Below are 23,089 nucleotides of genomic sequence, written 5' to 3'. Positions count from 1 at the left end.
CACGGCCGACTGGCTGACTGGCCGACTGGCCGACTGGCTGACTGGCCGACTGGCCGACTGGCTGACTGGCTGACTGGCCGACTGGCCGACTGGCTGACTGGCTGACTGGCCGACTGGCTGACTGGCCGACTGGCTGACTGGCCGACCGCTGGCTGAGTGGAAGAAGATGGAGATATATGAAGAAGAGGGAAAAGGAGTGGGGAAAAAAGAAGAAGAAGAAAGAGAGCGGGTGAGAAGGAGTGAGTTAAGATGACAAAGGGGGCGAGAGGAGAAGACAGTAAGATGGAAAGAGGCAGTTTAAAGAGGAGTTCGATGAGAAAACTAAGGGGAGAAGAGAAAGGAGACAGAGGAGTGGGGACAGAGAAGCGGGGCAAACAAAGTAAAAGCTGAAGGGTGGGGACGAAAACACAAGCAGAGAGAGAGAGAGAGAGAGAGAGAGGGAGAGAGCCAGAGAGAGATAAACAATCAATCAATCAGGTTGTAATTTTTATAGCGCTTTTCTAACCGCAGCAGAGGAAAGGAGAAACAAGTTAAAGGGAAAACGAGAAAAGGAAGAGGAGGGAGGGAAACCATGGCCGGCCGATGTACGGAAGGACGGCGGCAGAACGCGTGGACGGGAAAGAAGAGGGAAAAGAACATGGAGGCCTTTTTTCTGGAGGAGAAGGAAGTAAACAGTCCCTCGCCCCGCTTGTGCTTTTGCATGATTGGGAATTTCCATCCATCCATCCAGTTTCCGAACCGCTTATCCTGCTCTCAGGGTCGCGGGAATGCTGGAGCCTATCCCAGCAGTCACTGGGTGAGACACCCTGGACAGGCCGCCAGACTATCACGCAGGGCCCACCCACCCACCCACACACACACACACACACACACACAAATTCATAGCTAATGACAATGCAGTACGGCTGATCCACCTGACCTATATGTCTTTGGACTGTGGGAGGAAACCGGAGCCCCCGGAGGAAACCCACGCAGACACGGGGAGAACCTGCAAACGCCACACAGAGGACGACCCGGGATGACCCCCGAGGTGGGACTACCCCGGGACCTTCTTGCTGTGAGGCGCCACCGTGCCGCCTGATTGGGAATTTATTATATTTTATTTTATCTATTCATCTTTTTTTTATTTTCCCCCTTTTTCTCCCCAATTGTTCCTGGCCAATCATCCCGCTCCTTCCGAGCCATCCCAGTCGCTGCTGCACCGCCTCTGCCGATCCGGGGGGAGGGCTGCAGACTACCACATGCCTCCTCCCATACAAGTGGAGTCACCAGCCGCTTCTTTTCCCCTGACAGTGAGGCGTTTCACCAGGGGGACGCGGCGCGTGGGAGGATCACGCTATTCCCCCTCCGAGCAGAGGAGGCGCTAGTGCAGCGACCAGGACACATACCCACATCCGGCTTCCCACCCACACACACGGCCAATCATGTCTGTAGCGACACCCAACTAAGCTGGAGGTAACACAGGGGATTCGAACAGGCGATCCCGGTGCTGGGAGGCAACAGAATAGACCGCCACACCACCCGGACGCCCCCACGACTGGGAATTAAAAGCCCCTATTGGCTGATTAGAGGTCTAACACCAACCCTATATCTCCTCAGATGTTGCCACACTGATCTGAGCAGGCTGTTCTCTCTGCGCCAGAGAACAGGATTGTGGGAGTTGCTTGAAAATGTGCAAGCCAGGGTGTGAATATTCACAGATTGCATAACAAAGGAAACAAACACCGCCCAATTCATCAAATACCCTTGGATACGTGTTGATCTTGCTGTGTGTGTGTGTGTGTGTGTGTGTGTGTGTGTGTGTGTGTGTGTGTGTGTGTGTGCAGAACGTCACCCTATAGAATATGCCATAGATGGGACTAATCGTTGGTGGCAGAGCCCCTCTATCAAGAACGGTATGCAGTACCACTATGTTACTGTCACGCTGGACCTGAAACAGGTACACACACACACACACACACACACACACACACACACACACACACACACACCTTTTTCTCCCGTCATAAAAGGGTGATTTTTGTTGATGGTTTGCAATCCCATTTGGAAAACCACACTGTAGATTTTACCACAGCCAGAGACAACGTATAAGTGGTCAGTCAGGTTTGGAGCCATTTGGTCTGGAATTCTGGAGCCATTTGGTCTGGAATTCAGCAGCCATTTGGTCTGGAATTCCCAAGGTTGACGCCAGCCAACCAGCACGTTCCCCACATGTGAACTGGCGTCCTGTAGAGAAAGCGACCACGGGGGTCGCTGTCCTGCCAGGATGAGCTCCACTTGCCCCCGTCTGTTCAGGCTGAGCCACCACTAGAGGTTGATTCATGGGTGCCCCCAACATGAGCCGGACCCCTCTCCATTACCCTGTATGGAGCACCACAGCCCCGGGATCACCTGTGGTGTTGGCCCAGGACCACGTGGCAAGTGGTTGCGAGCAGTAAAGTTTGTTTCCTAAATCCCCAGTCAAGTCAGTGAGGGTAACAGTAACAGTGGTAACAGTGGTAACAGCGTAGGTAACAGTGTTACCCACATCAGCATCAACCCACCGCTTAGTCAGTGTGAGAAACTTGACTGACATGCATGAAACATCACAATGCCTCCCAGAACAATGTTGCCCTAACCTAAGAGAAACGCTGAAAAACAGATTAGGAGTGGTCTCACCTGGCAGCCAGACTGGGCATGCAGTCTGATCCAGACGGTTCTCGAGTTCATTAGCTGCCTACTTTGACTGGAAAGGGACTTTTGACTGACATTCAAAATGACCAACCACAGACTGTTGATTTGGTGCGACGTTTAGGAGCGGTCAGTTCCAGCCGATGCTGAAACAGTGCTACCAGATAAACAGACCCGCATGAAACCAGTCCTCACATGACTGAGAAAAACCCAACACACCATGTCACCAGGAAGTGCGTGGACACTCTTATGATTGAGACTGCGGATAGCCAATGAGAGCGGAGCCTCTGGAATCTGGATGTATAGGTACAGCTCCTTAAACCCCACATGACCAAAACGGCGACCCAAACGACCAGCAGACAGACCGACATTGCTTACTTGGAGCCTCGTGCTGTTACTATCCATCCATCCATTATCCAAACCGCTTATCCGGCTCTCAGGGTCGCGGGGATGCTGGAGCCTATCGGCTAAAAAGAAAGTCAGTCAATGACTCTGAAAGATAAAGGATTAGGTCTGCTTAGGTTTTTATAATCTCACCAGCTGTGGACTTCCTTTACCTTCTGTCCACTACGAAAGAAGTCCAATGATTTTCTAATGTTTTAACTATTAATCAGCCTCAAGTGAAGGAGTTCAAGTATCTCGGGGTCTTGTTCACGAGTGAGGGTAGGATGGAGCGGGAGATTGACAGGTGGATTTGGTGCAGCATCAGCAGTAATGCGGACGTTGCACTGGACCGTTGTGGTGAAGAGGGAGCTGAGCCGGAAGGCAAAGCTCTCAATTTACCAGTCAATCTTCATTCCAACCCTCAGCTGTGGCCATGAGCTTTGGGTAGTGACCGAAAGGGTGAGATCGTGGATACAAGCGGCTGAAATGAGTTTCCTCCGTAGGGTGTCTGGGCTCAGCCTTAGAGATAGGGTGAGGAGCTCGGACATCCGGAGGAGCTCGTAGTAGAGCTGCTGCTCCTTCGCGTCCAAAGGAGCCAGCTGAGGTGGTTCGGGCATCTGATCAGGATGCCTCCCGGGCGCCTTCCTTTGGAGGTTTTCCAGACACGTCCAACTGGGAGGAGACCCCGGGGTAGACCCAGAACTGGCTGGAGGGACTACATGTCCAATCTGGCCTGGGAACGCCTTGGGATCCCCCAGGAGGAGCTGGAGGGCGTTGCTGGGGAGAGGGACGTCTAGAGTGCCCTACTTAGCTTGCTGCCACCGCGACCCGACCCCGGAGAAGCAGCTGATGATGATGTGATGAGATGAGAAGAATCAATCTTTTAAGAAGCAGTGTTACCTTTCTCAAACACTGAAGTGATATTTTGGGATGAAACTGCACAGATAACGGACGTGGAGCCACGGCAGGGCTTGTGGTGATAGAGCGGCTGTTTATTGATGGAAGGAGACCTGGACACAAGGCTGCTGTCCAGATCGACACATTGGGCCAGACTCCGGCCTGCTGTGAGCGTTAAGCCGGAGTCTTGTAAGCCTGTAGGAGGTCGAAACACACCTCTCTGCCATCACAGCACCCCGCGTTCAATGCTCGAGGACAATTACCTGTGCAAACGCACACCTCCACAACCCTGCACACAACCATGCACACAATAAGACGTTCAAAACAAACAAACACACACACATACACAGGATGAGAGGTGGAGACAGATGGAGGGCCGTCCCAGGAGGGTAATCGCATGTTTTGGAGATGGGTGTGAACATAGGACCGGTTCTCTTACAGTCCTCCCCCTGACTGGTATACCCTGTCTCTCGCTCCACTACATCCTGTAAAACAAATTGGTTTAAAAACCTTGCGACAGACAGAGATCTAGAGGAGGGTGAGTGGGGAGAAAAGGGTTAACGAACTTGTGTAGAAAAGCACAAAATAGAGATGACATGAAAATGGGAAATAGGGGACAAAAAAAAATTCTCATACACGGAGGAATAGGGAAACGGAAGAAAAACGTGTCACCGTTTGACAATGTTTCATACCAGTTTGACCAGGTGAATTAAAGTGGATAGAAGGGAATTGAACTGACCTGAACTGCACTGTACCAATCTGAAATGATGGGAATTGAACTGAATTGGGCAGAAAAGATTAAATTGAATGGTGGACACATCAACAGCGAGAGGCAAAATGAAAGCGGGGGGGGGGGGGAGAGGGAGAGAGAAAGATGAATGTTATTTTGCCGTTTGCCACCCATCCATCACAGGGAATGTAATTATGTCTGTGGTCAAGAAGTGGAGCGGCAGCCATCTTGACATGTTAATGACTTGGAGCCCATCAATCCAAGCTGCTACCGCCACAGCTGCCGAAATGATCGCTCCTACCTGGTGACACACACACACACACACACACACACACACACCACACACACACACACACACACACACACACACACCTGTGTCACCTATCTTTGGAGGCAATCTCCGTTTATTCTGACAAAGGTAAAATAAAAACAAGCAAAATCCTCCAGTCAATAGCGACACATAGAGAGGCACTTTTTTGTCTGCTAGCCGACATTTGGAGCATAAACTGGGCTATACTCTTCAGCCCCTCTCTCATGTACAACACAAAGGGCCCATAATGTTGCAGTCATTGCATTAAACTACAAAAAACATACCTGACAAAGTTCAAATAAAAAGAACCAAAATCCTCCGGTCAATAGCGACATGTACCCTAGAGCAGTGGTTCTCAACCTTTTTGGGGTCCTGGACCCCCTGCGTATTTGTGATCTACCCTGAGGACCCCTCCACCTGATCTTGGGGGAGGGGGGTTGCAATTTGATAGAAACAGTAGAAACTGCATTTTAAATTGCATTATAGCATTTATTCACTCTTTGGGGCAAAAATAAGAGCTTTCAGTTGTAACTTAGATATAGTTAACAAAACAGAATTCTTATGCAGTAACTTTCAGATATATATGTAACAAAACAGAATATGTATTCAGTAACTTTCAGATATATGTAACGAAACAGAATATGCATTCAGTAACTTTCAGATATATGTAACAACACAGAATATGTATTCAGTAACTTTCAGATATATGTAACAAAACAGAATATGTATTCAGTAACTTTTAACAATGCAAACGGGAGCGAGATCTCTTATTAAAATACAATAAATTACACTTGTGAAACAGATGTAATTAGAGAAAAAAGTCCTGTTACCCTTTATAGTTTAGGTAGATAAAGGTCTCAGTCACATTTGAGTAAAATAATCCTATTTCTATAAATGTCATAGGATCTTTTTTTTTAAATATATTTTATTTTCACGGACCTCTTGCAATTACACCACGGACCACTAGGGGTCCGCGGACCCCCGGTTGAGAAACACCGGACTAGAGCCCCTACACAAGTTAAATGGCACAGGAACACGTTAGCATGCTACACGCTAAGTTTAAGCTAGCTAGTACAGAACAACAGGTTCCCTTACCTCTCTCATAGATGCTGCCAGTGTCTGGTCATAGTGGGGGGCGTGGCGTGGGCGGAGTCGGCGAGGGGGGGAAACAATCCCCCCCCGACTGGAAAAGCACGGTATTTACGCCCATCATCTACAACACGAAAGGCGCGAGATGAAGGCGGAGGCATAATTTATAGAGGGGGACCCACGGAAGTGACCGCGGGGGGACAGGAAATGAACAAACGTTCCGGATATTGACTCTGGAGTGGAAGCGCAGCATGTCAAGTTAACGACAGCTACGTGACTATGCACAGATTTTGTGTAATTATAATACAAGAAGAACCCCGCTACAATGTAGCGGTTTGGTTATCCACCCGTCTAAATCTCCCTCCTCTTCATCTTGCCAGCTAACCGCCTTCCCCCTGCCCCTAAACCCCCCCCCCACTCCAACTCCCTCCCCCCCAAATGCTCAGAATCATCTGAAATGCCGAGGAAAGTGGTTTTTAGCCATTTTTAGAAAATGCATATTATGCATAATTATGCATAATTATTTTAATTTTCTGCTATTTTTCTGGTCCTCTCTGGAACAATACCTACCACCTCCAAAAAAAAAATTGGATCATAAGTGCATTTTTGCAAAAATGCATATTATTTTGCAAAATGCCAAAACATTTCTAAGTCCCAGAAATTTTTTTTATATAGGTGAAAAAATCAAAGATGCTCAGAATCATCTGAAATGCCGAGAAAAGTGGTTTTTAGCCATTTTTAGAAAAATGCATATTTTGAATATTTATGCATATTTATGTATAATTTTAATTTTCTGGGATTTTCCCCTTACTCTCTGAGACAATACCCACCACCTCCAAAAAGAATTAGGATCATAAGTGCTTTAGTTTTCGGTCCCGCTATCTACACTAACACCACACACACACACATTCCGAAAATATATGAGTGATATAAATGACTCTGCTACACACACACACGGGGTTTATGGCTCTCTCTCTATATATATTTTGTTTTTTTGGGCATTTTGCGTCTTTATTAGATAGCGATAGTTTTGAGAGAGACAGGAAAGGCACGGGGGAGAGGAGATGCGGCAGAGGGCCTGCAGCGGAGGACTCCGCCTTATGTGGTATGTGCTCTACCAGGTGAGCCCCCCGGGGTACCCCTGGGTTTATGGGAATATTAAGCCACAGGTGTAGTGGTTATGGGGCTACACAATTCCCCTTATTGAGCTGGTAGGAACGTTCGTTTACAGCTGCTGTTTCCTCGGTTCGGGTTTACAGTGACGCACTTCCGCTGCGCGGGTTTTTTTTGTCGTCGTTGTAATGGTGGAAGGGATAAATAGCGCACGTTGTGTAGCCGAAAGAGAAAGTCGTCACGACTCCTGCTTGAGCTCCTCTACACAGGTACATTTACCGCTTTTTCTCGTTGAACTCTCAGCGCAGCGAGCTCAGTTAGCAGCAGCAAAGTAGGCTCATACAGAAGAGGAACGATCAATACAACAAGTCACACCGACGGAACCAGCAGTCCGTATTCTCCCTCTCTGTTAAAATAGCATGCTGCTCTCCCTCAACGGCCACGTGCTGGCTTGTAAATGATCCGATAGCTGTACTCAGCAGAACATTTCCTGGTCATCCTTGTGTTTGAACCACAGAGGTGGCGTTAACAAGCTACAGGCAGCCATCCAAGTTGGTTTCTGTTGAAGCTGATTTTTTTTTTTATGGCAAAACCCAAGATGGCCTTCGGTCATTTCATGGGAACATTAGCGGGATTCTGGGAGGGGGAAATGCTACCGCGGGAGTTAGAAACGGGAGTAGAAGGGTAACGATGAGATTTTATGTCGTCCTTAATGGCGGAGCTCCGCCGCGTGAATCATACCGCCTATCAAGTTACGAGTCCCTGACGGCTTTAACGCTTGTTCCTCAAGCAATTGCCAGCACAAAAAAATAAAATAAAATCTATCAATCCATTATCCAAACCGCTTATCCAAAAAACAAAACACAGTCGCTTATGTTTTATGTATACCTCTGATAAATAAGAACTCAACTTGTTTGAGCTGTAGATGAAGTTAATGTAACCGGTTATTTTCTTGCCCGGTGCGGGATTCGATACGGGTTGTAGTACTGCACCACAAGGCGACATCACTAACCGCTCGGCTAAAGGGTCAGACCCGTTACCTAGCGGACTAACGTTCCTCATTAGTAGTTTACAGTCGTCACCCTACCCGGAAGCGCGCCCTCGTGCTTGGTTCATCCCGCGCTCCGAAGAGACTTCTGAGGATCTGCACACTTCCGGATCCCACCGCTGCCACCAATGTAACCGGTTATTTTCTTGCCCGGTGCGGGATTCGATACGGGGTGTACTGCGCCACAAGGCGACATCACTAACCGCTCGGCTAAAGCGTCAGACCCGTTAGCTAGGGGCTAACGTGTCTTATTAGTAGTTTACAATAGTTTAACGCTACATGCTAACGTTGCTAATACCAATGCTGCCAGTGACCCCATAATGACTGGAAAGAGCTGCACTGTCTATTTCAAGCCACCAGGGCCAAATCTGGCACTGTTTTACAAGATGCTGATTAATGGTGGAAACCTTTTAATTGAAACATGTCGTCAAATTCCACATCCCGAGGACCAACCTGCAATGCCGGAAGTCAGCACGCTCAGGCCCCCGCCTTTGCCTGCATTGCACCCTACCCAAATGCTCATCCCCCGCGTGTGATGGGTCCACGGGGTTCCCCGCCAGTTGTGGTGGTTCGGGCATCTGATCAGGATGCGTCCTGGGCGTCTTCCTTTGGAGGTTTCCCGGGCACGTCCAACTGGGAGGAGACCCCGGGGTAGACCCAGAACTCGCTGCGCCTTGGGATCCCCCCCAGGAGGAGCTGGAGGGCGTTGCTGGGGAGAGGGACTTCTGGAGTGCCCTACTTAGCTTGCTGCCGCTGTGACCTGACCCCGGAGAAGCGGCTGGAGATGAGATGAGATGTAGACGAATGGAAACAGCTATGCTCTCATACAGTAACGTTGGATAAATCACACCTACACTTGTAGATTTGGGGTACTTTGATCATGAAATTCACTCAACACGATTCCATTTCCATGTTATGGTTCATATGGGTTTTTGAAAAAAATATTTCAGGGTATTTTGAGGCGATGGCGGACTGTTTGCTTTTTAAAACTATATGATTATTTAGCTTAACTTTAAATGCTGGACTAACACCAAAGACATTGTAATATCGAAATGTCACGTTATAATGGCGGTCTATGGAGAACTGCCTCCTTTGGCACCATTTTTGTCACCGCCTGCAGGTTTGACATACCTGTTGGCTTCAAAGCCGAGGGAAAGGTCGATCCTCTGGTTTGGACAGTCACATTTCCACGTTGCCCGCTCGTTTCGTTCCTTTGGAGGAAAAACCAACCATTTGTCTGTGGCCCTCATGTCTCATCATGGGCAGGCACCAAGCCATTCTAACTGGAGGTGTCTTTGATAAGGCACTTAGCTTGAAACGGTGAACTGACCTTTTTATGCACACTATAAAATGCACAGGAACACATGAAAGAGAGGACTTCTCAACCAGGTTCATGAGGCGACGCGTGGCAAATGTCAAATTGAGTTATATATTTTAATAGTGGATGCAATTTTTGATATTATGCAGGTAATGTGCTTATAATATTGAAGTAGTGGGTGTAATTGCAGTAAACATGACCTTGTGCAGCTGAGGTGTGCCCATTAGATGAAAACAAAATGATCTAGTTGGCTTTTAGAATAGGTGGTGTCGCAAGCAGACAAAGCTCTGTGTATTTTATTAGCCAAACCAAGTTTTACACTCACTCACATAACTCTTTTATATAGCACCCGTCTAAAACAATGTTATAAAGTGCTTTACAAAGAAATAAAACCAGACAAGGCAAAAATAATAAAACCAAATAAGTAAGAGCAAAAATAAAAACGGTATGAATAAATAAAAACAAATATCAAACATTTGTAAAAGCCTTCGTAAAAAGAAGCTATAGAGACCTGGTTAGTCTTAGTTCAACAGGAAGAGGGGTCCATAGTGTGGGGGCTCTACCAGCAAAAGCCCCATCACCCTTTGTGACAAACCGAGACCTGGGAATAACCAGCAGGGCTCCATCTGCCGATCTTAATGGTCGAGGGGACACATACCAGGTCAATAAATCAGAGATGTATGTAGGAGCAAGACCATTTAAAGCCTTAAAAGTGAGCAATAAAATTTTAAAATCAATACAAAATATAGCAGGGAGCCGGTGTAGGGAGGCAAGCACAGGAGTGGTATGGTCATGCCTCTTTGTCCCGGTAATGAGCCCAGCAGCGGCGTTTCGTACCAGCTGCAGATGGTGGAGGGAGCATTGCTGATACCCGAGTAAAGTGCATTACAGTAGTCAAGCCGGGAATAGATAAAAGCATGTGCAACTTTTTGTAGATATGCAATTGATAAAAATGACGTTATTTTGGAGATTAGCTTGAGCTGGAGAGAGCATGACTGAACAACATGTTTGATTTGATTATCAAAAGCGAGGTTAGCATTGAGAATTAACCCAAGATTCCTAGCAGCCTGCTCAAGACTACCTGACAGGGGCATCCGGGTGGCATAGCGGTCTATTCTGTTGCATACCAACACGGGGATCACCGGCTCGAATCCCCGCGTTACCTCCGGCTTGGTTGGGCGTCCCTACAGACACAATTGGCCGTGTCTGTGGGTGGGAAGCCGGATGTGGGTATGTGTCCTGGTCGTTACACTAGCGCCTCCTCTGGTCGGTTGGGGCACCTGTTCGGGGGAGAGAGAGGGAACTGGGGGGGATAGCGTGATCCTCCCACGCGCTACGTCCCCCTGGCGAAACTCCTCACTGTCAGGTGAAAAGAAGCGGCTGGTGACTCCACATATATGGGAGGAGGCATGTGGTAGTCTGCAGCCCTCCCCGGATCGGCAGAGGGGGTGGAGCAGTGATCGGGGCGGCTCGGAAGAGTGGGGTAATTGGCCGGATACAATTGGGCAGAAAAGGGGGGAAATCCCCCCCCCCCCAAAAAAGGCTACCTGACAGACCACCAAGATTAGTACCAGAAGGGCTGATGGAATCCGGGGGACTGAGCAGAATGACCTCAGACTTGTCATCATTAAATTTAAGAAAAATGTTGGACAGCCAGGATTTAACGTCAGAGAGGCAAGTTGTGAGATTTGCTAGAGCGCTAGGATCTGTGGGTTTTAGTGACATGTATAACTGAGTGTCATCAGCATACAAATGGTAAAACACCTCGTGATTTTGAATGACCTGGCCAAGAGGCAGCATGCATACGGAAAACAGAAGGGGGCCAAGAACATCTGCCCAGCACAACAACAAACCATCAGTATGTGGCTCCAGTGGACATAGTGTAGTGACATTAGGTGTCTTTATCGTGGAGACCCAGATATTCTGGTCGGGGATTCAAACCAGCATTCAAATGATCGCAAGTCTACAGATTTCTGTTTCTGCAGTGTTAATGGCAGTGCTTAGTGTGTGTATTGATAATTATGAAAACCAAGTGTGAGGGGCATGGTTACCATACAGTACGACCTCGACATTCGTGTAACACACAAAAGGATGTCATTAGATACTCACCACCCCATCTGTTAAATGAAACCCAAGCTACCGGCGTAGCATCGGGGGTGATGACACTGAACTGTTGATACAGTGGTGAAAGTCGATATAGGGTCTCAGGCAATATTGTTGTTTGAATATTAGGTTTTTATTCTCTCTGGGCATCGTGGTGTAATGGAGCTAAGCACACACCCTCAGTTGGCCAGTGCTCCCTGACACACCACCAGTGGTAGTGACGGTGCTTCCATGGGTCATGATACAAAGCGGACGTGATTGAGCATTGATTACCTAGTTACCTAGTTCGAGTACAATACACGCCTCTTGCAGGATTGTGATCGGCTCATAAGCCAAGGCAAGGCCCCCCTTGTGTTTCCTTCGGCGCTTTTTCAAGTATTAGAGGCTAATCAGCCAACGGCGACTGACCAAACCAGATTGGCGCAAAAGTATAGGGTATACTCATACTCAAGGCTCGGCGTTTTCGGTTTTTACCGACTTTCACCGAAACATACCCAGATTTTTTAGAAGGGGCAGATCGGTGTAAACTGATTTTCACCCAGATTTTATGTTTCCACGGATCCAAAAGCTGTTCCTGTTCGTGCGAGGTTACGCAACGGTGTCCTCTTGTGGCGAAATTCGGCATGCTGGATGGCTTTGAAAAATAAAGGCCGAAAACGCTGAGCCTTGGGTATACTAGTGAATTAGGATCAAACTGGGCTGAGGTTTGGTGGTGGACGCTTTGAAGCAAACGCTGGAGCGCAAACATCCAAAATGAGAGATTTGCTGGAACGGGATCCGGCTGAAATTAAGCACTGGTTGCAGACACTGTATGGTACACGCTAATACTGTGTAGTTTACAATGGATTGTTGCGGACCGAGTTCAAGTCCCCTCCAATCCAGGAAATGGGTTTTCAGCAGTGTTTGACTATACTAACATCGCAGGACAGCTTCCATTTCCAACCTACTAAGGAGTAAGTGAGGATGTTTGCTTTGTCATCGTCTGCAATGATCGAGCTGAGACTGTATTGACCCAGTACCTGGTTGAACACTATGCTATATGACAGGTGTGTGTGTGTGTGTGTGTGTGTGTGTGTGTGTGTATTTGTACTGTATTTGTGTGTCTATCACTCCAGCAGAAAGCTATTTACTCTCCGCTGGGCTGAATTTCCCTTGTGACCACCCAGTCATCTCACTCAGAAAATGACAGTGCGCTTGCTGCTTGTGTAGGAAGACTTGTGTGTGTGTGTGTGTGTGCGTGCGTGTGCGCGTGTGTGTATGTGTGTGCGTGTATGTGTGTGTGTGTGTAACTGAGTGTGTGTGGTTATCATATACGTGACATCACAACCCTCATTTTCGCTCTGGTTATCTTTAAGGCTCTGAGGAATGAAAGACTGACTAATGAGAGAGTGAGACGAGTATGCGTGTCAGAGAGAGAGAGAGAGAGAGAGAATTGGAGAGAGAGAGAGAGAGAGAGAGAGAGAGAGAGAGAGAGAGAGAGAGAGAGAGAGAGAGAGAGAGAGAGAGAGAGAATTGGAGAGAGAGAGAGAGAATTGAAGGGAGAGAGAGAGAGAGAGAGAGAGAGAGAGAGAGAGAGAGAGAGAGAGAGAGAGAGAGAGAGAGAGAATTGGAGAGAGAGAGAGAGAATTGAAGGGAGAGAGAGAGAGAGAGAGAGAGAGAGAGAGAGAGAGAGAGAGAGAGAATTGGAGAGAGAGAGAGAGAATTGAAGGGAGAGAGAGAGAGAGAGAGAGAGAATTGAAGGGAGAGAGAGGGAGACAGAATTGAAGGGACTGAGTGTGTCTTTTGTAAGTGTGTCAGAATGGGACTTTAAGGGAGAGTCTTTGTCTGCCTGTATGTTTACGGGAGCATGTCTGGACATTTTTTTCACATTCAGGAACAATACTGAATTGTAAGTGATACGCTTGTGAGTTGTGCTTTTCGGAGCAGGTGGACAGAAAAGTCCTTTCACAGAGATTCGACAGAGTAAATTAGTAACGATATGTGAAGAGCCCATCACATGTTGACACTATGCAGTCATCTGTCTGGGTGAGAGGCCGTCTGTGCCAAGCAGTTGACACAGGCATAATAATAATAATAATTAATAATAACAATAATAATAATAATACAAGAACTACAGAAGATCGCACAACTTGGAACATCTCATATCCTAAGAAAGGCACTATCCATCAAATAGACTTCTACCTCATTCTAACCCTAGGCCCAAGGAATGGCCCCGGTTATTATGTTGTATTATGGCATGTAGATAAAGGAAATTTGTATAATAATAATAATAATAATAATGACATACATAATCCAGTGAGTCAAGTAACTTCTTGATGAGACAGTACAAGCCTGTTTTATGCCATAAGCAACCGTCAGCTGTCAATAAAGCTACTGTGGAAGAACATACCATATACTGCCTCGTCATGCACATCACCTGCACAACGTCCAATGGGGAAGGGAGAGGTGCCCACATTCAAAAATTCAGAAACACTTGATCGCTAATGGTCCAATGGGGGGGTTGGTATTTGTCTGTTGTTGTGGTTTATTTGTAATTACAAAATAGGTGCTTATATCTATGTCTGCAACTGCTGGCCAGTTCACTCCTGTTATTCAATGTGGACATTTCTGGTTTGCAGATGATGAAATATTGTTCAGTCAGACATAGATTGCACATTTTACTGCTGGTTGAATATGTTTTGTTCTTTCAGAGGATTTTCCAGATGGTTGAATAATTAATGTTCCTGTCCGCCGATGACCAGATATAACGGCTTTAAACTGTTGTTTCTAAAGCTACACATGTGTGCATTAAACCTCTTGTTGAATGTTCCCTCCGTTAGACCGACGTATGGCTCTATGTTGCCATGGTCATCTCTCGTCACGGTAGCTTGGGTAGGTAGCTTCCTTCGTCTGGCATTTTCTTTCGAGGGGGCATGAGTCGTTCACACGGCAATTGCAGCCGGGGGAGTCCGGTTGTGATGAAGGTGTCATTGATTTGTTCATGATCCTTCTGTTGTGGGACGATATCATTTGTTGAATGTTAGGCATGAGGCTGTAACTAATTTTGATGGTGTTCATATTGAATATCTTCCTCAGTTGATGGTCCGGGGTAACACTTATGCAAAAGTTCAAAAAACTGCTTACCAATGTTTGTGGAACATCGGTAAGCAGTTTTAACCTCCTCTTTGGCCTTCCTCTTTTCCTCTTGCCTGGCAGCTCCATATTCAGCATCCTTCTCCCAATATACCCAGCATCTCTCCTCCACACATGTCCAAGCCATCTCAATCTTGCCTCTCTTTCTGTTTCCAAACCGTCCAACCTGAGCTGTCCCTCTCTTTCCTAATCCTGTCCTTGTTCATCACTCCCAATGAAAATCTTAGCATCTTCAACTCTGCCACCTCCAGCTCCGCCTCCCGTCTTTTCGTCAGTGCCACTGTCTCCAAACCATATAACATAGCTGGTCTCACTACCATCTTGTAAACCTTCCCTTTTACTCTTGCTGGTACCCTTCTGTCACAAATCACTCCCGATACTCTTCTCCGCCCACTCCACCCTGCCTGCACTCTCTTCTTCACCTCTCTTCTGCACTCCCCGTTACTTTGGACAGTTGACTGCAAGTATTTAAACTCATCCACCTTCGTCACCTCCACTCCTTACATCCTGACCATTCCTTCCTCTTGTTCAGGCATATGTATTCCATCTTGCTCCTACTGACTTTCATTCCTGTTCTCTCCAGTGCATACCTCCACCTCTCCAGGCTCTCCTCAGCCTGCCCCCTACTCTCACTACAGCTCACAATGTCATCCCCAAACATCATAGTCCACGGAGACTCCTGCCCGATCTCGTCCGTTAACCTGTCCATCACCATTGCAAACAAGAAAGGACTCAGAGCCGATCCTTGATGTAATCCCACCTCCATCTTGAACCCATCCGTTATTCCAACCGCACACCTCACCACTGTCACATTGCCCACATACATATCCTGCACCATCTTTATGTACTTCTCTGCCACTCTCGACTTCCTCATACAATACCACACCTCCTCTCTCGGCACCCTCCTATATACTTTCTCTAAATCCACAGAGACACAATATAACTCCTTCTGGCCTTCTCTATACTTCTCCATCAACATTCTCAAAGCAAACATCCCATCTGTGGTGCTCTTTCATGGCATGAAACCTTACTGCTGCTCGCTAATCATCACCTCTCCTCTTAACCTAGCTTCTGTTACTCTTCCCCATATCTTCATGCTGTGGCTGATCAACTTTATACCTCTGTAGTTGCTACAGTTCTGCACATCGCCCTTATTCTTGAAAATCGGTACCAGTATGCTTCTTCTCCACTCCTCAGGCATCCTCTCACTTTCCAAGATTGTGTTAAACAATCTAGTTATAAACTCCACTGCCATCTCTCCTAAACACCTCCATGCCTCCACAGGTACTATGTCATCCGGACCAACCACATTTCCGCTCTTCATCCTCTTCATAGCTGCCCTCACTTCCTCCTTGCTAATCCACCACACTTCCTGATTCACTATCCCCACATCATCCAACCTTCTCTCTCTCTCTCATTTTCTTCATTCATCAGCCCCTCAAAGTACTCCTTCCACCTTCTCAACACGCTCTCCTCACTTGTCAGCACATTTCCATCTCTATCCTTCATCACCCTGACCTGCTGCACCTCCTTCCCAGCTCGCTCCCTCTGTCTAGCCAATCAGTGCAAGTCCTTTTCTTTCTGTTCATATAGGTTCATTTTTATTCCACGCTCTGATCTGTTGAGTACAATTATGACATCATGGATTGTTCAGTTATCTGTCTATTCTTAATATTAGCGTGCCTATTTATATTGGCACGTTATCGTTATGTGAGGGTCATCGTTGAACTGATGTTAGCATAGTAAACATTGCTGTGGTCTTTCCTTGGTCTGAACACATGACCTGAATTGAGACACAGTAGGGTGTCAGGATGTGCTGACATGCCTTATCAGTGGAGTGAGTTCATTAGTAATCTGTCTGTGGTCGCGGCAAAGTACTGAAGGGAGTGTTCCTGTAGGAATCCACGGCTATGGTGTTGTGTCTGTTGATTGAACACATAGAGGCTGGGAAACCTCACAGGTCCCATGAAACGAAAAATGTATTTTCATTCTTGTTAACTTATTTAAATGCACATAAAGATTTTATTTTTGTGCCTGTGTGAACGCTGTTGTTCTCCTCTCCTCATCTTGCATGGGCGTGTACATTCAAAATATGCCCAGCGAATGAAATGGGAGCAATACTGAAGAGGTGACAAGTGATCTTCTACCATTATAGCAAAACTAGCCAGTAGCGTATATACTATGCCCACGTTCTTCAAAAAATGTCTGTTGTCGTCTGTCAGTCAAATCAAACCCCCTCCCCTCACTAAACCCCAACCAAGTTTTCCATTTCGTTTGGTTAAAACGCAGAACTCTGAATGGACTTCCCTCAGATTGATGTGAGACACACAGCTAGTATATCCTTTCATAGGGCCTGAAGGTCCCCCCTTTTTCTCCCCAGTTGTACCCTACCCGGCCAATTACCCCACTCTTCCGAGCCGTCCTGGTTGCTGCTCCACCCCCTCTGCTGGTCCGGGGAGGGCTGCAGACTACCACACGCCTCCTGCGATACATGTGGAGTCGCCAGCCGCTTCTTTTCACCTGACAGTGAGGAGTTTCACCAGGGGGACGTAGCGCATGGGAGGATCACGCTATCCCCCCCCCCGAACAGGCGCCCCCGACCGACCAGAGGAAGCGCTAGTGCAGCGACCAGGAAACATACCCACATCCGGCCAATTGTGTCTGTAGGGATGCCCGACGAAGCCAGAGGTTCACGGGGATTTGAACCGGCGATCCCCGTGTTGATAGGGCAACGGAATAGACCGCCACGCCACCCGGACGCCCAGAGTGTTTATGTTTGAAGATAGACCGCCAAGGTTGTTGTCAGTAAAATTGGCTTGATTTGGTGGGCCGTTTAAAATAGTTTTTTGCTTTCGCTGAGTTGTGAAAGGTTTGGTAGCATCCAGCACTTGGTGCATGGCTGTAGACCTGGACCGGTCTGACGCCTCTGAATGGTGTTTGGCCAGGGAATGGGCTCCAAACGCCTTTTCTGCTCTTCAAGCTTTTACGATGGATTAGGGGCCCTGATCTTTGTTGCCACCTGTACAGATATCCTCCCCGCTCTTCAGCTGGAGCAGCACGTCGGCGATGACGTTAACGCCACCGTAAAGCGATAATAAAGGTGAATTATTCTGTTTTTTTTTAAAATAAGGATTTAACTGCTGTGGTAGTAGGCAGTCTCAGATGAAATGCGGAATTGCAGTCATTATGGAAGGTGGTTGACGGACAGTTTGATTGCCATGGTCATCCCTCCCCTCAGCTTCGGAAGGGAGGGAATAGAAATGGCTTTGCAAAGAGGCCTTTGAATAAACTGTCAGTCAAACTCCTTCCATCACATAAAGCTTTTAAAGTAAAACTTTTTTCTTTTTATAACCTGGGTCTTATTCTCATAGTTTTGGCCCATTATACATATCGGTCATGATATCGGTTTACTCACCGACTTCATTTTGGAGACTTTGGACACGGGGCACATCTAAACGATGGCGTCTTGCAAGGCAACTGACCCTCTCCTCTAGCGCCTCAGTTAAACATGGGTTCCCATTGTGTATGAGTCCTGACTGCACTGGCAGCACTTCGTCATGGTGACTACAACCTGTGGTAAGTACAGGCTGCTCTTTACTGCAAGATGAATCAGGACACAGCAAAGCGTCCATCCATCCATCCATCATCCGAACCGCTTATCCTACTCAGGGTCGCGGGGGTGCTGGAGCCTATCCCAGCAGTCTTTGGGCGGCAGGTGGGGAGACACCCTGGACAGGCCGCCAGGCCATCACAGGGCCCACAACGAAGCGACGAAACTTTTATTTTTGGGAAAGGAAGGGGGACAGTGTACGTTAATCAACACATGCAACAAATGTAAATGGACCCGAGTTAGCTAACAGGCTAGCGTCCACCGGCAGTCCCTTCGCCTGATGTTGTTAGGCATCCTGGGATAATGAAATAGTGCCAAAAAAATACAACATAGTTAATATGCAGTACAAGAACAATAAGAGCAAACAAACAAGAAAATATAAGTAGAATATACACATAATGTAGAAAAATACAACAAAGATAATATAAAAAGAATATATATATATATAAAAGCAGACATCCAGCATAGCTAATATACAATACAGTTAAACAACGTGTTAAAGCAACGCAATAATACTGCATATTTCCGGTACCAACTTTCAAATAAGCGGTTTACATATCTGGGTTGAGTTAGAGTTGTTGAAACATCCATCCGTCCATCCATCCATTATCCAAACCACTTATCCTGCTCTCAGGGTCGCTGGAGCCTATCCCAGTAGTCACTGGGTGGCAGGCGGGGAGACACCCTGGACAGGCCACCAGGCCATCACAGGCAACACACACACACACCTAGGGACAATTCAGTACGGCCGAGTCACCTGGCCAACATGTCTTTGGACTGTGGGAGGAAACCGGAGCCCCCGGAGGAAACCCACGCAGACACGGGGAGAACATGCAAACTCCACACAGAGGACGACCCGGGGCGACCCACCAAGGTTGGACTACCCCGGGGCTCGAACCCAGGACCTTCTTGCTGTGAGGCGACCCCGCTAACCACTGCACCACCGTGCCGCCCAACGTTGATGAAATAGATCTGATAATAGTAATGATAATGATAAACTTGAGTTTGTATAGCACTTCTCATCTGCAGAGACAGACCTCGAAGTGCTTCACAGATAAAAAGACTATAGTAAAAGGAGGACATAAAAAGAAACTGCCGGGTGAGGCTGCAGCATCCCCGCGACCCTGAGGGCAGGATGAGCGGTTCGGATAATGGATGGCTGGATAATAAAACTGCTGCTGGTGTGCCGCTGATGTCCTGAAGACGCCATTATGAAGATGTGCGCGGCCACAGTCCTGTTTCCAAACTCTCCGGGAGGCCCGTGAGGGAGACGACATCGCACCGTATACCTTATGCACGCTTATCCTTCAGATAACTTTTGTATCTGATCCGGGGAGGGCTGCAGACTACCACACGCCTCCTCCCATACATGTGGAGTCGCCAGCCGCTTCTTTTCACCTGACGGTGAGGAGTTTCACCAGGGGGGGTGTGGCACGTGGGAGGACCACGCTATTCCCCCCTCCCGAACAGGCGCCTCGACCGACCAGCGACCGCGACACATACCCGTGTAGCAAAATCGAGGGGCAGCCTGGAACCGCCGCAGCCGGGACGTGAACCCGGGCCTCCCGCACCAAGGGCGACTACGTTAACCAGTCGACTAAAGGGTCCCGACCCGTTAGCCAACCTGCTAGCGAGTCTACTCCTTCATGCTTGTTACACCGCCCTCCTCCTTCGGGAAGCCCGTCCCCGTGCTTCAGCGTACCAGCTCCCTCACGCCTCTGGGCGCACACGCTTCCGATGGCCTCATGGTCTCACCATCCCACTTGTGACACCAATGTAGCGAATTCAGGGGGCAGCCGGGAGGCGAACCTGGGTCGCCCATAGTGCACCTGGCTTTGCGTCCCTGCTGCAGCGGCGGCGGTTCCCGGCTGTCCCCCCCGAATTCGCTACACCCACATCCCGCTTCCCACCCGCAGACACGGCCAATTGTGTCTGTGAGGACACCCGACCAAACCGGAGGTAACGCGGGGATTCGAACTCGCGATCCCTGTGTTGGTAGGCAACAGGATAGACTGCCACGCTACCCAGACGCCCCCACTAGTCGTCCATGTTTTGAGGGATGCAGGAGACGTGTAATCAGACTCGCACACTGAGAGAGATGCTCCACTCTGCCAGCCGAGGGTGTTCAAGTTTCACAGACAGTTGTTTGCCCAACTTGGTCGAAGCACCTGAAATATTATATGTTGACAGCAACACCAGGAGAAACATGTTGACAGCAACATCAGGAGAAACATGTTGACGGCAACACCAGGAGAAATATGTTGACAGCAACACCAGGAGAAACATGTTGACAGCAACATCAGGAGAAACATGTTGACAACAACATCAAGAGAAACATGTTGACGGCAACACCAGGAGAAACATGTTGATGGCAACACCAGGAGAAATATCTTGATGACAACACCAGGAGAAATATGTTGACAGCAACCCCAGGAGAATTATGTTGACAGCAACACCAGGAGAAACATGTTGACAGCAACACCAGGAGAAACATGTTGACGGCAACACCAGGAGAAACATGTTGACGGCAACACCAGGAGAAATATGTTGACGGCAACACCAGGAGAAACATGTTGACGGCAACACCAGGAGAAATATGTTGACGGCAACACCAGGAGAAACATGTTGATGGCAACACCAGAAGAAATATCTTGACGACAACACCAGGAGAAACATGTTGACGGCAACACCAGGAGAAACATGTTGACGGCAACACCAGGAGAAACATGTTGATGGCAACACCAGGAGAAATATGTTGACAGCAACACCAGGGTGTGTGTCTGTTTGTTCGTGCATGCTGATGTAAAAGCTTAAATGGCAACACGGTGGCCCAGTGGTTAGCGCTGTTGCCTCACAGCAAGGAGGTCCTGGGTTCGAGCCCCAGGCTGTCCTCTGTGTGGGGTTTGCATGTTCTCCCTGTGTCTGCCTGGGTTTCCTCCGGGTGCTCCGGTTTCCTCCCACCATCAAAAAAGACATAGATGTTAGGGTTAATACTCCTGTCTGTGCCCCCTGAGCAAGGCAATGGAAAGAAGAACTGGAGCTGGCCCCCGGGCGCGGCAGCTACCCACTGCTCCTGTACAATAGGATGGGTTACATGCAGGGAACGCATTCACTGTAACTGTGCAATGACGAAATAAAGTGGCTTCCCTCTTAAATGACTGATATCTCTGACAAGCTTTGTTTCTTGTAACATCCCATTAAGCAGGGCACACACACACACACACACACACACACACACACAGTGACACACAGGCACGTATTGGTACTGTATTTGCATGCACACAGACTATTCCGCCGTAGCCCACTGGTTTGATTTCATCCCGGTCCTTTTGCCTGTATGTGCCGCACATACGTAATTGTGGCCTACGTGCTGTTAGCCAGAGTCTATGTGGAAAAACAACCTGTTTGTGTCTTTATTTTTTCCTTTTGTTTGCAATTATTTTACGCGTCTGAACACAAGATCCAGACCCTACCTCCACACTTCCCCTCGAGCAGCTTTATCAAACACTAGAGAGTTATACTGACGCGCCTGCGCGGCGGCGCTAGTAAACAGCCTGTGCCTCTTTCTTATTCGTGTAGTTTTTGTCATCGTGCGCATCCGTTCTGATATCATTGTACTCACCGGCCTCATTTTCAGACCGCCGCCGGACGCTGCTTTGTAATGGCGTCTTACGGGGGAGCCGAACTCGAGCCTTGAACCGCCTTTCAACAACAACGACCAGAAACCCTGGCGTGTCAGACGGTGTACGTGCTTTCCCGTTATCTACGACCTCTCCGTTGCGCTTGCCGGGCAGTTTATTGGCGGTTGCTAGGTAGCTATGCTGTGTAGCTACTGCTACTAGCTGTACTGCTCATTCCTGCAAGTGAAATCATCAGCGCTATCGGCCATTTGGGCATTTCAGGTAATAACTTTTAACTTGCACTTTAGCTGTCACTTCTAAACACGTGGATTAGGTAGTAATTGGGTTAATTTGGACTTGTCGAAACACGTCTGAGATTCAGAGATTCAGCCCCGGTCTTATCTGCTGGGACCGGGCTGGGGTTGATTACATATGTACGGTATATACGACAGTCAGTTACCGTTGGGAGGGGTGGGTGGGTTAATGTAAATTACCTTGCTCACTAGATTTATTTATTTATTTTTAACAAACTTTATTAGCATATATAAGTGATAATACAAACAAATGTGAATCATGCCATTTCATACAAAGGTAAGATAAACATCACCGCACTGGAGAGTGTGTGAGCAGATAAGAGAAATACAATACACGAATCGGATATATAAGAATGGCAGAAGAAGAAGAAGAAAAGGGAGACTAATAATAAGGGTCAGTGGTTATTATGTCAAAAGACTGTCGTAATGTTTCAGGAATAGATAATCTTTTTGTTATTCACTACTCTTAAGTGATTTAATAAGAATTTGATTCAATCAAAAATACATAAAATTTGGGAATAGATTTTCAGGTGTCTGTTTTTGTGTATAAAAAGCTCACTAGGTTTAGCACCCTAGTCCTGGCTGGTTATGATGTGGTCTTATGCTGTTGACAGGTGATTCTGAAAGTATTCAAATGCTTCTGCAATGGAAAGCAGCACATGTCTTGTTCCAGGACATGTTTCAGTGGGTACAGATTTATACTGTAACACGCCATCAGCATGGCTTAATAGTCACAAGCAGCCTCTCTGTG

General features: G+C 47.7%; 1 protein-coding gene across 1 annotated transcript in view; it reads left to right on the top strand.

Moving 5' to 3' along the window:
- lama2 (laminin, alpha 2) overlaps positions 1-23,089 on the top strand; it is a 334,247-nt gene that overhangs the window by 38,013 nt on the left and 273,145 nt on the right. The window contains exon 3 of the mRNA XM_056294135.1: positions 1,827-1,939. Coding sequence (XP_056150110.1) covers positions 1,827-1,939 — 113 coding nt within the window. The remainder of the gene's footprint in view (positions 1-1,826; positions 1,940-23,089) is intronic.

The sequence above is a fragment of the Lampris incognitus genome, chromosome 15 (genome assembly GCF_029633865.1).
Source record: "Lampris incognitus isolate fLamInc1 chromosome 15, fLamInc1.hap2, whole genome shotgun sequence".
Lineage (NCBI taxonomy): Eukaryota > Metazoa > Chordata > Actinopteri > Lampriformes > Lampridae > Lampris > Lampris incognitus.
This window is presented reverse-complemented; position numbering and strand designations above follow the sequence as displayed.